The sequence below is a fragment of the Mustela nivalis genome (genome assembly GCF_964662115.1).
Source record: "Mustela nivalis genome assembly, chromosome: X".
NCBI lineage: Eukaryota > Metazoa > Chordata > Mammalia > Carnivora > Mustelidae > Mustela > Mustela nivalis.
In genome coordinates, this window is record NC_139040.1 from 26191903 (window position 1) to 26207866 (window position 15964).

A 15964-nucleotide genomic window follows, 5' to 3' on the forward strand; every position below is an offset into this window, starting at 1 on the left:
TTTCTCCCAGTGTAGCATATCAAAACATTTTTTGTTTGCAGTTATGTCTAGAAATGAAATAAATTTTAAAATGTGAAAATTAAATTATTTTAAATCGAGGTTGCGTAGTTCTAACTAATGCTCACTAGATGCCAATCTTCATGTGTTTCCTGTTAAAAAATATTAATAACTAGAGTTTTTCCGAAACTTTACATGATTTTTCTGTCTCACTCTTTTATTTATTAGAGAATTTAAGTTAGATTCAGACCAGATACTTTTCATGGGTGTTTGGTATTTGAATTGTAAGATGAGCTATCAAATTGTAAGGGTGTTGATTGTAAACCAGTAGTTGAGTTTCTTAACTTATTTAAGTGGTATATTATTCTATTATTATTAGGCTGGATTTTAACCTTATATAAATTAAATTACACAGTTGAGAGCAGCTTTCATGAGTATTATCGAGGTGTAGGACCTGGAATTTGACACCAGTATGAATTTCCCTTGTGCTGCTTTAAGCTTCTCTAGCTTTTTTTTTTTTTGTTAGGATAGGTAATCTCCTACATACGCTTTCTGTGCTTTTCTGAGGATGGTCACAAGGAACTTTTATGTTTAGCTGTTGTGATTTTTTTTTCCCCCTACATACTGAAATGTAGTTAAGCAGTTGAGGTTCAATATGAGTTTCTCTTTTATCCTTAAACTGTCTCTATCTGACCACAGCAGTATTAATGTATTAATTCATGTTGGAGTAGTCTGTTTTTTTTCAACAACTAATATTCCATATTGAAAACTTTTGTCTTGCTCTTTTCTTCAAGTAGCCTGAGTACTTGGATTCAAGTAGACATGGCAGAAATTCATAGCCCTTAAGAAACTTTTGAGACTAAAGTGGTGTGCAATTAAGGTTCATTCATTCTGTAAATTGGCTATTGGTATAGTCTGTTTAGGATTCAGTTCTAATGTTTTCCCCGTTTTTTTGAAAATGAACAGTCCATATGGACTTAATACGTATTTTGTTTTTACTTAGCTTCCCGTTTCCTTTGAGTCTTTATATACACCTTTGCAGCTGAATTGTCTTTCTCATGGCTTTCTCATAGTCCCATTGTCCCCTGACTTAGCCATGGAAGTGTATCTTGCATGTCTCTTAGAGCTGCCAGTTTTGTTGTTAGGATTATATTTCTTTCCTTTACTCTCTGAAAATAGGCTAGTTTAAGGGTTGCTATAGTGCCAGCAAACTAATTGCAGTGGTTGAACTTTGATCCTTACTAATGGAAAATGTTTCTAAAATTGGGTATGGGAGTAGGAAGTCAGGAGACAAATCTAGAATAAATGCTGAAGTTTTCATCCAGAAATGAGGGGAGAATTTTGGCTTAGTTTCTCCAAAGGCTACAAACATCAGTGCATAAAGAAAATAAAGATAGATTTTTGGTAATTGTTTTCATCTTCAGAGTATCTTGAGTTATGGAATGACAGCTTGTAATTGTTTTTGTATTTTTTACGATACCACTGTTCCGATACCACTAGGACTTTTGCATAAATCAGTGTTGATTCAGGCATGAGCACATTTAAAGTTGTAGATAAAAAATGTACCATTTTAACAGTAGGTTTAAGGTACCCAAATTCCGGTGGTTTCTAACATGAAACTTCACTAGAAAAGTGTCATTCATTAATGCTCTTTAATATTTTCTCAGGTGCATGTTAGATTTTTTAATCAAGTTTTTTATCAGCTTTTTTCATGGTAGACATTTAAACGTTTTTTTTCCAACTATTGTCTCTTTCTGTTTTCTCTGTATTATGAAACTTGAATTTTATTATTTAGGGGTTTGGGGTTTTGTTAGCTTTTAAGTTTTACTGAAGAGTATTATTCTGAAACCAAACTTGCTAGTGTGCTATTCTTGTATTTACTATGAATAATTATATTTTTATAATTAGGAATTTCGTGAGGATATGCCCTCCATTCTTGCTGATGTATTCTGCATATTAGGTAGGTATCAAACCTTTATTTCACCTGTAAAAGTGCTGTTTGGTAGATTAATGTACTGTGTTTAGGTAAAATGTTTTCTTTCAAATTTGTAGAAACTAGATTATATTGTTTTTTTTAATTTATAGAGAATATAGTGTTATAAGTCAAATGTTAGTATGATCACTGTTTATAAACTAGCTTTGGACACAATTTATAATTGAAATAGTTTGAGTTTTGCAGAATGTATGTTTATATAAAATTGAGCTAAATTAAGTCATTTCAAATTAAAAACTAAGTTTTTTAAAGTTCAGTTAGTCTGAATTATTCAGATTTTAGTAACCACATATTTAATCTTACTCAGTGGAGGTTATCAATAAATGTCAGAATCTCAAACTTAGGACACTCAAGAGGTATTTACTTTGCTATTATACTCTTTTGATTCTTCTTAATTTTAGAAAGAGCAAGAAGAGCCAAAGTAATCAAAAGTACTTTTGTTTTGAGGATGAGAAACCAGCTTTGGAAATAGCAACTTCTCTATTTGTCCAGAATAAATAAGAATTTATGCAAGATAAAAAAGGATATTTCTTTGACTTAGAACAAAAGGTAGTGTCCCTCCATGGGAAGCATGGATTTAAAAAATAATGTATATTATAAATTTATTTCTCTTAATTTTAGATTTGAATTAAAATAACTTTGAGCACAGTTTTCCCCATCAGTGTTATGCTTTCTAAAACTTTGATCTAAGAGAAACGTTTACCAGACATTATAATATTCACTTTAAAATTAAATAAGACATCCTCTGAGAGTTTGTCAAGCTGGAGTGAATTAATTTAGCTCATTAATCTTAATTCCTAGAATAGATAGGTTACTTAAATGTCTTATTGAGAATCTGGGAATTTGATCTCATCAATTCTGAATGCCTGGTGCTTGATCCTTCAGGATGTTTAAGATTTCATAACAGCAGTAATGTCAGAACAGGTCAAAATGTATGTGGACTGTGAATGGTAAATGAAAAGAGCAGACCACTGATGGGGTGACCGTATGTCGCACTTTTGTTTTGTTTTCCCTGGCATAATTAATAGCATCTTATTTCAATTTTATAAAACTGTCCTGGTTTGGATATAAAGTATAAGTTCATATTGTCTTTTGAATTGATTTATGCCAGCAACAACAACAAAACCTTATAAGTTTAATTTCTTAAAGCAGGTGCTAAAGGTATTACATTATGTTATATATAAATATAACTTGAAACAAATTTTAAAATAAAACAAAAATTTAAAAAATGGTTTTTACTATAAATTTATAGGACTGAAAGAGTGATTTGTAGGTAACATTTTGTGGAAGCTTTTGTTCCTTGATAGTGTCAGGAGTATGTTTTATGTCTTTGGATAATTATCAGCTATCAGTTTACTTGTAAGTTTGAGTAACTTCTTTATTGATTTATTCTATTAGGATATATTTTCCCTTTGTAGTTAGTTAGTAATATGAATTATTGTTACAAGTCATTGCTTTTTATTATTAACGTAAATTTATGAGGATCTTTGGTTGTTCTTGGGAAATTTCTTTTAGCTGGTCAGTTTTTTTTTTAAAGATTTTAAAAAATTTATTTATTTGACAGAGGGAGAGAGAGATCACAGGTAGACAGAGAGGCAGGCAGAGAGAGAGGGGGAAGCATCCTCCCCGCTGAGCAGAGAACCTGATGTGGGCCTCGATTCTAGGACCCTGGGATCATGACCTGAGCCGAAGGCAGAGGCTTAACCCACTGAACCAGCCAGGTGCCCTATCCAGTCAGTTTTTGTAAGCGAGATTAGAATGGCAAACTTGGAACGAGAAATTTCCCTCACCTGTCCCCTCACTCACGCACCTTCACCGATAGCAGAAATAAAAATGGTCGAAGGATGACTCCAGACCAAACTAGGGGAATAGGAGTAAGAATGGGAGCTGCCTCTAATAATGATATTGGCGATAATAATGTAGATGCAATTTTGGGAGCACCTTCTCTGTTCTAAGCATTGTGTTACACATTTAATTTCATTTTAATCTTTACAGCAACTTATGTAAAGTAGGTGTGCAGATCAGAAAATTGAAGCTCAGAGAAGGGATTTTTCAAGGCCATATAGCCAGTAAAGCAGGGTTTGAACCCGGGTCTTTCTGGTTCCAGAGCCCATAATTTTTTTTTTTACTATATCATGTTGTCTTTCTGGTATTTTAAGAGTTATAAGAAAGATCATTGGTGTACTTTCCTGGTTAAGGTTACAGTTTTCTTTAAAAGACTATGTAAGGGGGCACTTGGGTGGCTCAGTGGGTTAAAGCCTCTGCCTTCGGCTCGGGTCATGGTTTCAGGGTCCTGGGATCAAGCCCTGCATCGGGCTCTCCGCTCGACGGGGAGCGTCTCTCTCTCTGCCTGCCTCTCTGCCTACTTGTGATATCTGTCTGTCAAGTAAGTAAGTAAGTAAATAAATCTTAAAAAAAAAAAAAGAACTATGTAAGGATGAGGGGGCCTGAGAGCTATATTAACCTGGAGAGGGAAGTCTGATGTAATCTGATACACTGATGGGACCTCTGAGCTGGGTGGGTGGTTGGTGATACTAGTACTTAGTGTTGGAAATGGTTGAGGGCTTTTTAGTAAAATCATAGGGGTAATTAAAGAGAATTTACTAGGTACTGATTCAGGGTTGATAACTAAGGGATAATGAATGAATTTATTAGAATAACTTTGTTAGGACAAAAAGAAGAAAGAAACAGGGAAGACATAATTGTGATAATGGAGTCCTGTATTGATTGTTGAGATAGCTCAGCAAAGTAGTTTACTGAGGTCCTATTAACAAACATTTCTTAACATGGTCAGAACCCAGAGAGTGGTATCTTGATCAGGTCAGACGGCTGAGAGGAGAGCAGACTTGGCTTGAAGAGGATGAACCTGCTATCCAGGTGCTCTGATCATAGAGGGACTTTGGGGGTAGACATTAGGGACTTTCGGGCCTTGGTAGATAGATGTTGGTTAAAAGAATGGGCCCAGGTTAGTCCTGAGCCCTCAAGGTCGGTATTCTTGAAGTTCTAGCCTGCGGAGGAACCAGAAGACGGGCTAACAGGGAGACAACTCGGAGTCACTGGAAGGGATTGATGAGATACACATGGATTAAAAGTCTAATTGAGAGAATGAGATTGTATTGTAGGTTATGTTGTGTAAATTATACCCTGAAATTCTCTTAGTACGCTTGAGCTGACCATGTGCTTAGCTGCAGTGTCCAGGATATTGGGAAATGGCACTGTCCAAGGTGGGAAAGGGGAAAAGAGCCAGGAAAATGTGGATATGTTTGATGATAAATTCCTTTCTCTTTTGATTCTCAGTGATGGCAATAGAAAGTAAACTGAAGCAGATCAGTGGTAGGACGTCTGGGGAGAATTATGGAACCCTTAGAAGACAATTTTTATTATATCACTAAGATTGGTGTCTCTTGTAAATTAAAAGTTGACCTTAATATAGTAGTATGTAATCGTTAAAGCAGTAATCCTGAGATCAGTTTTGTAATCCTGTCAATCCTGGTTGACTTTCTTGATACTTGGCATTAAGAACTAATTGTTTTATTTCCTCAATACTTCATAAAAGTTTTTGACAAATTTTCTGAATAAGCTACCAAAACTTGGAGGTTTCAGTTTCTTAATAGTTCAGTAGGAGGAAAATAAAAACCATGAATAAATTTTTGTTCACTATTTGAATTATAATTCAAAATAGGGTATTAAAAATATTCTTTTAATACTGTCTTTTTGTAGAGTTGATGGCCAGGTAGTTTGGTTAGAATATGGTACCAAGGTGGCCAAGGTCAAAGGTTTAATCTTCACAAGTAATAGGATCTTTTAGTGTTAGAAGAGATCTTTGTTGTCACCTAGTTCAATTCTGCACCTGAAGAAGGAATCTCTTCTTTAGCATCTCTGACGTGTTGCCATTTAAACTTCGCTTGAATATTTCCATTTTTGAAAACATTTTTTTGAAGTTTTGTTGCTTCCAGTGCCATAGCCTGTAACTCCTGTGTAATCAGCTTACCATTTTATGGATATGCCATTGGTCACAGGGTCAGTCTGCAGTATCAGGAGAAATTAATTCTGAGCATTCATATACATATGAAGGACAGTTACTGCTTACTATAGTTTCAAATTTTTTTCCAATTTCAGAACGAGGCATTTTAAAATGAGCTAATTTTAAAGAAAATAAGTATCTTATAGTGCTGGAGACAGTCTGGAAAAATCAATCAAACTTTCATCTTTTTTTCTTCCATCATTATAGATATTGAGACAAATTGTTTAGAAGAAAAAAGCAAGAGAGACTATTTTACACAATTGGTATTAGCATGTTTGGTAAGTTGTAAAAAATACTTTCCCTTTCTAGATTTTTACATTGAACAGTTGTAATCACTGTTAATCATGTTAATGGAGGAAGATATTGACATTGAGTTGGCTATTCATTATAAGGTGAGATTTGGATTTTGAAATGGAATGCTTTGTAAAATTAGACATGCTAATTATTTGTGAAATATGCATGCTTCATATCACTTAAGCTCTCTGTATATATCAAACTTTAGATGATACTCCTGATCTAGTAAGTTCCTAAATAAGGAAAAGGTAAGAATCTATCAAGTGAGTAGAAATGATGTGGACAGCTTTTAAACTGAACGGTTTTTCATAAACTCTTTATTAGGGAAGGAGAAAAAGAATGGAGGTAGCTTAGAAATAATAAATTCTAGAACTTGTCATAATCGTTGTCTAGTAAACCATTTTATGTTCATAAATTTAGAACCAAGGAGAAGTGCTGTTACTCAGAAATGGAAGATGTCCTTGTCTTTGTTGTGCTAGAATTTGACTTAAACAGTAGAAACTAATGAAGGCTGAAGTGCTGTATTAATCTTAAAGAAAAATTCAGTTGGCAGACAGTTTTAATCAATTTCATCTGTAGTTCTTGTCATTTATAGACTGTGTACAGCACGCATAAAATTTTTTAGTGAGTTTTATTTGAAGAGCTATATGTCACATTTTTCAGTATTTGGAGAGTCATCATTTTTGTTAAATTGGAGCTTTTTTTTTTAAAGTAAATCAAAAGTTGTTGATATATATTTAATGTGATTTTTAATATTCTTATTTGGGGAAAATTATTTTGAATGCATTTAAATGGTGGATGTATTACAGTGCTAAGGAATAAATGGCCTTTAATATTTTTTAATACAGTATTTAGTTTCAGACACAGTTCTAAAGGAACGCCTGGATCCAGAAACATTGGAATCATTAGGGCTTATCAAACAATCACAGCAGTTCAATCAAAAGTCAGTTAAAATCAAGACAAAACTCTTGTAAGTACATTTATCTTTATGTTGCACATCAAGTATCTGAGTATGTTTCCTTAGTTCTCATTTTGATGTTTCTAATGGCAGTTTGAAAAATTTTTTTGTTGTTGATGTTAGCATGTCTTGTGTTTTTTCCTTTTAAAAGAAGCCTAGGATTATTGAGTCAGTAGTGAACTCCATCTGTGTAAAACCAGTGTTAACTTTTCTCTGTATTAGAAGTTAAAATAATATTTAGTGTTTTTATTATTACTAGTAAAATAATTTACAAGTATGGCTATGCTCTAGGTATTTTCTTAGCAGTGGAAATAGTGGCATGTTATTGTTCCTTGAGATTAGCAGTATTCTTTCTTTGTGTTACTAGTTTTCTCTGTGTAATTAACATTGGGGTGTCTCTTATGAATCACTGTTAATTTCTGTTTTAAAAATATACAAAGAAGTAAAACTTTAACAACTGTTCTTATACTTGTTCTATGTAAGAGGGGAAAAATCAGTGAGAAGAATACATTACTTGTATGCATGCTTGTTAATTGAGTTAATTTTATCCCTTTTATGATGTTTAATTTCAGTTATAAGCAGCAAAAATTCAATTTGTTAAGAGAAGAGAATGAAGGTTATGCCAAGCTGATTGCTGAATTGGGGCAAGATTTATCTGGAAATATTACTAGTGATTTAATCTTAGAAAATATAAAATCTTTAATAGGTAAGACATATATCTAATAATAGTATGTGTTACTAAGTTTTTTTAAACTGTTGGAGAATATCTGTAAAGACAAAATGAATGCATTCCCCCTTATAGGTTTCTTTTTTTCAATTAAGAAATGAGAGAAGTGTCTAGCTTGTACTTTTAAGATTTTACCAGTACAAATAAAATTTGGGATGATATTTATGAGAAATACTTTTGTCAGTACTACCTGTGTGTTTGTATTTATTTCCTTTTTAATTATTATTATTTTTTTAAATTTTACTATTTGTTTCAGGAGTACAGTTCTGTGATTCATCAGTCTTAGGCAATGCACAGTGCTCACCACAATGCATACCCTCCCCAACGTCCATCACCCAGCCACCTCATCCCACCTACCCACTGCACTCCAGCAACCCTTAGTTTGTTTCCAGAGATTAAGAATCTTATGGTTTGTCTGCCTCTCTGGTTTCATTTTGTTTTATTTTTTCCTCTCTACCCCTATAATCCTCTGCCTTGTTTCTCAAATTCCACATACGAGTGAGATCATATGATAATTGTCTTTCTCTGATTGACTTATTTCGCTTAATATAATAACATCCTTTAGGTCCATCCACATTGTAAATGGCAAGATTTCATTTTTTGATGGCTGCATAATATTCCATTGTGTGTGTGTGTGTGTGTGTGTATGTATATATACATATATATATATACACCATATCTTCTTTATCCATTCATCTGTCAATGGACATCTGGACTTTTTCCATAGTTAGGATACTATGGACGTTGCTGCTGCAAACATTGGGGAACAGGTGCCCCTTCAGATGACTGCATTTGTATCTTTGGGGTAAAAACCCAGTAGTGCAGTATGTCATAAATACCCAGTATATTGTAGGGTAGCTCTATTTTCAACTTTTTGAAGAAGCTCCATACTGTTTTCCAGAGTGGGTGCACCAGCTTGCATTCCCACCAGCAGTGTAGGAGGGTTTCCCTTTCTCTGCATCCTCACCGACACCTGTCATTTCCTGACTTGTTAATTTTATCCATTCTAACTGGTGTGAGGTGGTATCTCACTGAGGTTTTGATTTGTATTTCCCTGTTGCCAAGTGATACTGAAAACTTTTTCATGTGTCTGTTGGCGATTTGGATGTCTTTGCAGAAATGTGTGTTTCCATCTTCTGCCCATTTCTTGATTGGATTATTTGTTCCTTGGATGTTGAGTTTGATAAGTTCTTTATACATTTTGGATCCTAGCCCTTTATCTGATATGTCGTTTGCAAATATCTTCTCCCATCCTGTTGGTTGTCTTTTGTGACTATTTCTTTTGATGTGAAAAAGCTTTTGATCTTGATGAAGTCCCAATAGTTCATTTTTACCCTTGCTTCCTTTACCTTTGGCAGTGTGTCTAGGAAGAAGTTGTTGGAGCTGAGGTTGAAGGGGTTGCTGCCTCTATTCTCCTCAAGGATTTTGATGGATTCCTGTCTCACATTTAGGTCTTTCATCCATTTTGAGTTTATCTTTGTGTATGGTGTAAGGAAATAGTTTCATTCTTCTGCATGAGGCTGTCCAGTTTTCCCAGCACTGTTTGTTGAAGAGAATTTCTTTTTTTCCATTGAATACTCTTCCCCTGCTTTGTTGATTAGTTGACCATAGAGTTGAGGGTCCATTTCTTGAGTTCTCTATTCTGTTCCATTGATATATGTGTCTGTTTTTGTGCCAGTACCATGCTGTCTTGATGATGACAGCTTTGTAATAGAGCTTAAAGTCCAGAACTGTGATGCTACCAGCTTTGGTTTTCTTTTTCAACATTCCTCTGGCTATTCAGGGTCTTTACTGGTTCCATACAGATTTTAGGATTATTTGTTACATTTCTGTGGAAAAAGATGATAGTAACTTGATATGGATTGCATTAATGTATATATTGCTCTAGGTAGCATAGACATTTTCACAATATTAGTTCTTCAAATTCATGAGCATGGAATGTTTTTCCTTTTCTTTTTGTCTTCCTCAATTTCTTTCTTGAGTACTCTATAGTTTTCAGAGTACAGATCCTTTGCCTCTTTGGTTAGATTTATTCCTGGGTATCTTGTGGTTTTGGGTGCAGTTGTAAATGGATCGACTCCTTAATTTCTTGTTCTTCTGTCTCATTGTTGGTGTATAGAAATGCATCTGATTTTGTGCATTGATTTTATATCTTGCCACTTTACTGAATTCCTGTATGAGTTCTAGCACTTTGGGGTGGAGTTATTTGGATTTACCACATAAAGCATCATATTCTCTGCAAAGAGTGAGAGTTTGACTTCTTTGCCAATTCGGATGCCTTTTATTTCTTTTTGTTGTCTGACTGCTGAGGCTAGGACTTCTCTTACTATGTTGAACAGCAGCGGTGTTAGTGGACATCCCTGCTGTGTTCCTGTCCTTAGGGGAAAAGCTCTCAGTTTTGCCCCATAGAGAATGATATTCACTGGGGGTTTTCGTAGATGACTTTTATGATACTGAGCTGTGTACTCTTTATCCTTACACTGTGAAGAGTTTTAATCAAGAAAGGATGATGTACTTTGTCAAATACTTTTTCTGTATCTTCTGAGAGTATCATATGGTTCTTACCCTTTCTTTTATTAATGTAGTGTATCACATTGATTTGTAGATGTTGAACCCAACTTGCAGTCCAGGAATAAATTCCACTTGGTCGTGGTGAATAATTTTTTTTTTTTTGTGAATGATCTTTTTAATGTAATTTTGGAACCTGTTGGCTAGTATTTTGGTGATAATTTTTGCATCCATATTCATCAGAGATGTTGGTCTGTAATTTTCCTTTTTGGTGGGTTCTTTGGTTTTGGGATCAGGGTAATGCTGGCCTCATAAAATGAGTTTGGAAGTTTTCCTTCCATTTCTATTTTTTGGAACAGTTTCAGAAAAATAGGTATTAATTCTTCTGTAAATATTTGGTAGGATTCCCCTGGGAAGCCATCTGGCCCTGGGCTGTTGTTGGAAGATTCTTTATTATGGCGTTATTTCCTTGCTGGTTATGGATCTCTTCAGGTTTTCTGTTTCTTTGTGGTTCAGTTTTATACATTTTATACATTTCTAGGAATGTATCCATTTCTTCCATATTGTCTAATTTGTTGGCATATAGTTGCTCATAATATGTTCTTATAATTATTTATACTTCTTCAGTGTTAGTTGTGACCTCTCCACTTTCATTCATGATTTTATTTATTTGGATCCTTTCTCTTTTCTTTTTAATAAGTCTGGCCAGGGGTTTATCAGTCTTACTAATTCTTTCAGAGAACCAGCTCCTACTTTCATTAATCTTTTCTGCTGTTCTTTTGGTTTCTATTTCATCGATTTCTGCTCTAATCTTTATTATTTCTCTTCTCCTGCTGGGTGTTTTTTAAAAAATTATTTATTTCTTTAAAAGATTTTATTTATTTATTTGACAGACAGAGATCACAGTAGGCAGAGAGGCAGGCAGAGAGAGAGAGGGAAGCAGGCTCTCCGCTGAACAGAAAGCCCAATGCGGGGATTGATCCCAGGACCCTGAGATCATGACCTGAGCCGAAGGCAGAGGCTTAACCCACTGAGCCATCCAGGTGCCCCGTGCTGGCTCTTTTTATTCATTTCTATTCTCTCTGGTATTTCTATCAAAATAAGCAAATGTGAAACTTAAATAAAATCTTTATCGAACTCTCGAAACATGGAGATGTTTAGTTTTTTTTGTTTCTTTAGAAATAATGTTTTTTTTTTAAGATTTTATTTATTTGCCAGAGAGAGAGAGAGAGAGAGAGAGAGAGAGAGAGAGACGAGCACAGGCAGGCAGAGTGGCAGAAGGCTGAGGGAGAAACAGGCTCCCAGCCAAGCAAGGAGCCCGATGTGGGACTCGATCCCAGGACGCTGGGATCATGACCTGAGCTGAAGGCAGCCGCTTAACCAACTGAGCCACCAGGCGTCCTGTTTAGTTTTTTTGAGCTTGATTTAAAAAATACCTTTACAAGGGACTTTGATGCACACCTTATTTTATCTTTACAACAACCTGTTAAAATAAGTGCAACAGATGTTGTAAAAGATAGGGAAGTGTTATTCACCCTACCTTTTAAGTAGAATTTCTTCAGCTTTATTCTTTTTATTTGTGTTGAGCATTTGAAGGAAATAGTTGGCTTCTGTAGAAAGGAGGAATGAATGGTAGAAAAGTAGTGTAATCCTGATTTTTCAGAATGGAAAGAGTTTTTGCTCTTATTTGTTAGGTGTTGTGCTATCTTAGGGAAGATTTCACAACACATAGGTGTCTTAGATTTTGAGACCTGTTGTAGAAGTCATGTTCCCTGCTTTACTGGTTATATTTTAGAGGATGCTTATGCTCCACTTCTCAGTTTTTTCTCCACTTTTGGAAATTTATGTTTGACTAAGAAAGAGAGGGGAAGTATTCCAATCCTCATTCCCTTGCTCCATTCCTGTGTATAACAACCTGGATTAAACTAGATTTACTACAGTTACCTTTGTTTTTAGCTTAGGCTTTTGGTGATCAGCAGGTATACCAGGTAAGGAGCCTTTACTTTAAATTTATCCTTTTAAAAGTTTCTATTTAAATCGCAGTTAACACAGTGTAAGTGTAATATTAGGTATATCATATAGTGGTTCAACACTTTCATGCCACACCCAGGGCTCACAAGTGTACTCCTTTATCCCCATCACCTTTTCCACCCCTCCCCTCCCCTTTGAAGTGAGTCTAGTTCTGGCAGCTGATTTACTGTCTTTGCTACTTCCTCCTGTTGTCAGTGTACCACCAAGACTGGTAGCCCATGGGCTTCAGGGCTCTTGCTTAACTTTGTGGCAGTGACCTATTTTTAAAAAGCCTCCTGTGGGATTTCTTTTCTATTCTTTTCAGGGTCGGCTCTACATTTTTTCCTGCAGCATTTTGATCTAGCTTGAGGTGCTTGCTTGGCAATATTGCTTTCCTAAAGGTTTGTCTTTCCTTATATCCTGTCATGTACTCTTTTAAGATATTTCTCATGTAAAAATTTTTATGCTGGGGTGCCTGGGTGGCTCAGTCAGTTGAGTGGTTGAGTGTCTGCCTTTGGCTCAGGTCATGATCTCCATTGGGCTTCCTGCTCATCAGAGAGTCTGCTTCTCCCTCTCCCTCTGTCCCTCCCTCCCCGCCCCTGCCCCATGGCCCTCCCCACTGCTCTTTCTCTCTCTTTCTCTCAAATAAATAAATCTTTAAAAAAAAATTTATGCTATGTAAACACTGCACTTGTTTTTGTTTCTATTTTATGTATTTGTTGACATTTCTTGTCTGTCCTTGTTTCTTCTAATTTTAGTCCTTGTGGGTTTATACCTTTTTAGTCCTTTGTTATGTTAGGAACATTTCAAAGAGATTTTCTTGAAGTTATGCTTTAATCTAACTGGGAAAGTACACACTACTTTCTTATCTTGAACGTGGCTCCTACAGAACAGGTTACATTACTGTCTGTGAAGAACAATGTGGTAGTCAACTGCAAGCTCATGATATACTCAGATATTCTTTGAATATAAAGAATTGGATCTCTTGGGCTAAACCCCTATTCTAGGCTATCAAGTGAACTCCCAACCACACTAGGCCAGAAGCACTCACATGTAACCTCAGTATAGCCTTCCCTGGCCATCCCCCTCAGCACTCCCTTTCATTCACTGTGTTTTCTTCAGAGCACTTACCACCATAAACATGAAATGCAGTTTATTCTCTCCCCTTTGGAATGTAAGCTTCACAAAAATAGTGGATTTTGTTTTGTTTAGTACCTCTAACTTCAGTGTCTGATATATAGGTGCCAAATAAATACTGGTTGAAAAAAATGAATGAAAATTCTCTCTTTCTTACAGAATTTATAGTGATTCTTAGCCTCTTTTCCTTTACATGGAAGATTTTAGTAAGCTCATCTCCCTGACTCAGTGTTTGTTTCTCTCTGGCTTGCTTCTGTCCTCTCCCCCATTGTCTGAGAAAGGAATTTTTCACTGACATGAAAATTGAGATTAAGACTCCAATTCCAATGAGTACTCTCTCAGTGTTAAATTTATGGGATTTCCCCTCAATGCAGACTCCACTCAGACCTTGTCTCATCCGGTCAGAGCAGTTCACTGCCACAGCATCTTATTTTCATAGCATCTTTGGACAAGTTTCCCCTTGTTTATTCCCATCGTTTTCTCTATAGGAGCAGTCTGGACATAATACCTCATACAAAGCTATCTCAGGTCTGATGTCCTTTACTAGCCATAGGCAGAACTGATACCTGGTTTGGGAGGTATGCGTTTAAATGCACTTACAGGGGCACCTGGGTGGTTCGGTGGGTTGGGCCTCTGCCTTCGGCTCAGGTCATGATCTTGGGTTCCTGGGATCGAGGCCCGCGTTGGGCTCTCTGCTCTGTGAGGAGCCTGCTTCCTCCACACTCTCTCTTTGCCTGCCTCTCTGCCTGCTTGTGATCTCTCTCTGTCAAGTGAATGAGTGGAATCTTTGGAAAATAAATAAATAAATGCACTTACATTTCAGGGCACTTGGTCTGGTCAGGAGAAATCCTTATTTATCATCTTTAATTAAAAGCTAGTCATTTGCTCCCTAAAAGATTCTGGCACATCAAAATGTTCATATCCTAAATATAATAAACAAGGTGTATATCCTGTCAGATAGGGACTGTTTTGTGCATGAGTTAGCAAAGAAGGAGAATCATTATGAGTCTGCATGGTGGTTGTGATCTCAAGTTTGACAGTAAATTTGAAAAACTTATTAAATGGGAATGGATAGTGATTGGTAGTCTCTTTAGCTGCCAAATCATAAACTCCACTCAAAGATGAACCTGCATCAAAATGGCAAAAGTCATCTTTTAGAAATTCAAGGAAAGATAGCAGAGATGGACACCTTTGATTGTTGAGCTAAACTATAACTCTACTCTTCTGAATGCCCTTCAAAAAAAATAATAGGCATTCCTTTTCTTTCTTTTAAATTAGGAGTCAACAAATTTTTTCTCTAAAGGGTGAGGTAGTAAATATTTGTTTGCTTTGTGGGCCAATAAGGTTTCTGTTGCAACTACTCAACTCTGCTGATGTAGTTTGAAAGTAACCGTAGACAGTATGTAAATAAGTGTGTTCTAGTATAACTTTTATTTATGGAAACTGAATGGATTTGACCCACAGGCCACACTATGCTGGTTTCTACTCTAAATCAAAAGAATTAGTCACGGAGCTAGCTAACTTGAGTTGAGTTTTAGGGAGTGGAAATGGTTCTTTCTGGTTTTGGGTTTAGTGGTCCAAGATCTTTTTGGTCTAGGCTCTAACCCTGTCCTACTCAACCAGAACCAGAGGCCTGTTCACCAAACCTCAGGATCTTGATTTGTTGTCTGGTATACAAGGTTGTAGATTTGGCTAGGGGTAGGGAAAGGTATGGTGAGGACCTCTGTACCTTCAGTCTCACAAGTCCTTTTGGTCGCTTGGCAAGTAACCTGAGAAACATTAAAAACAAAAGAAGACTCCAGACTGAATGATTCTTGGGCATATTATGGGACATTTAACCATTTTGACTAAGTTACCTTGAGTGTACTTAGTATTTTATTTTTGGACCAGTCTGGATATAAGGGCCATCCAGCCTAGAAGCATCTTATCTTTGTGTCAGCTGTCTGCTCTCTCTTGAAAAGGGAAGCCAGTTGACTACCTCCTTTGCATTTTTGCTTTATTGATGTTTCTTTACTGTATACTAGTTATGAAGAAGTTTTTTCTTGCTATGAAAAAGAAGACAGCAGTTGGTGTTCTCAAACATAGATTTTTTTTTCTTATAATTATACTTTTATAATGCATCTTTGTTTTCTGGTTCTTTCCTTGAGATGCACAGTTCTTTGCAAATACTATTTATTAGATGTAATCTAACATAGGTTTTTATTAGCCTGTTTTAGTCCATTTGGACTGCTATAATAAGTTACCACAGACTGGGTAGCTTATAAATGACAGAAATGTATCTCTCACAGTTCTCGAGGCTTGAAATCCCCAAATCTG

The 15964-nt window shown here is 35.8% G+C and overlaps 1 protein-coding gene across 14 annotated transcripts in view; it reads left to right on the plus strand.

Annotated features, from left to right (window-relative positions):
* The window catches only part of THOC2 (THO complex subunit 2), a 115671-nt gene that overhangs the window by 23688 nt on the left and 76019 nt on the right, over window positions 1–15964 (plus strand). For all 14 annotated transcript variants that reach the window (XR_014307148.1, XM_082717256.1, XM_082717252.1 and 11 more), the window contains exons 4-7: window positions 1906–1957; window positions 6222–6292; window positions 7157–7278; window positions 7839–7972. Coding sequence is in view for 13 of the 14 variants with exons in the window: in XM_082717256.1 (XP_082573382.1) it covers window positions 1906–1957; window positions 6222–6292; window positions 7157–7278; window positions 7839–7972 (379 nt within the window). In the remaining variant the exon portion in view is untranslated. The remainder of the gene's footprint in view (window positions 1–1905; window positions 1958–6221; window positions 6293–7156; window positions 7279–7838; window positions 7973–15964) is intronic.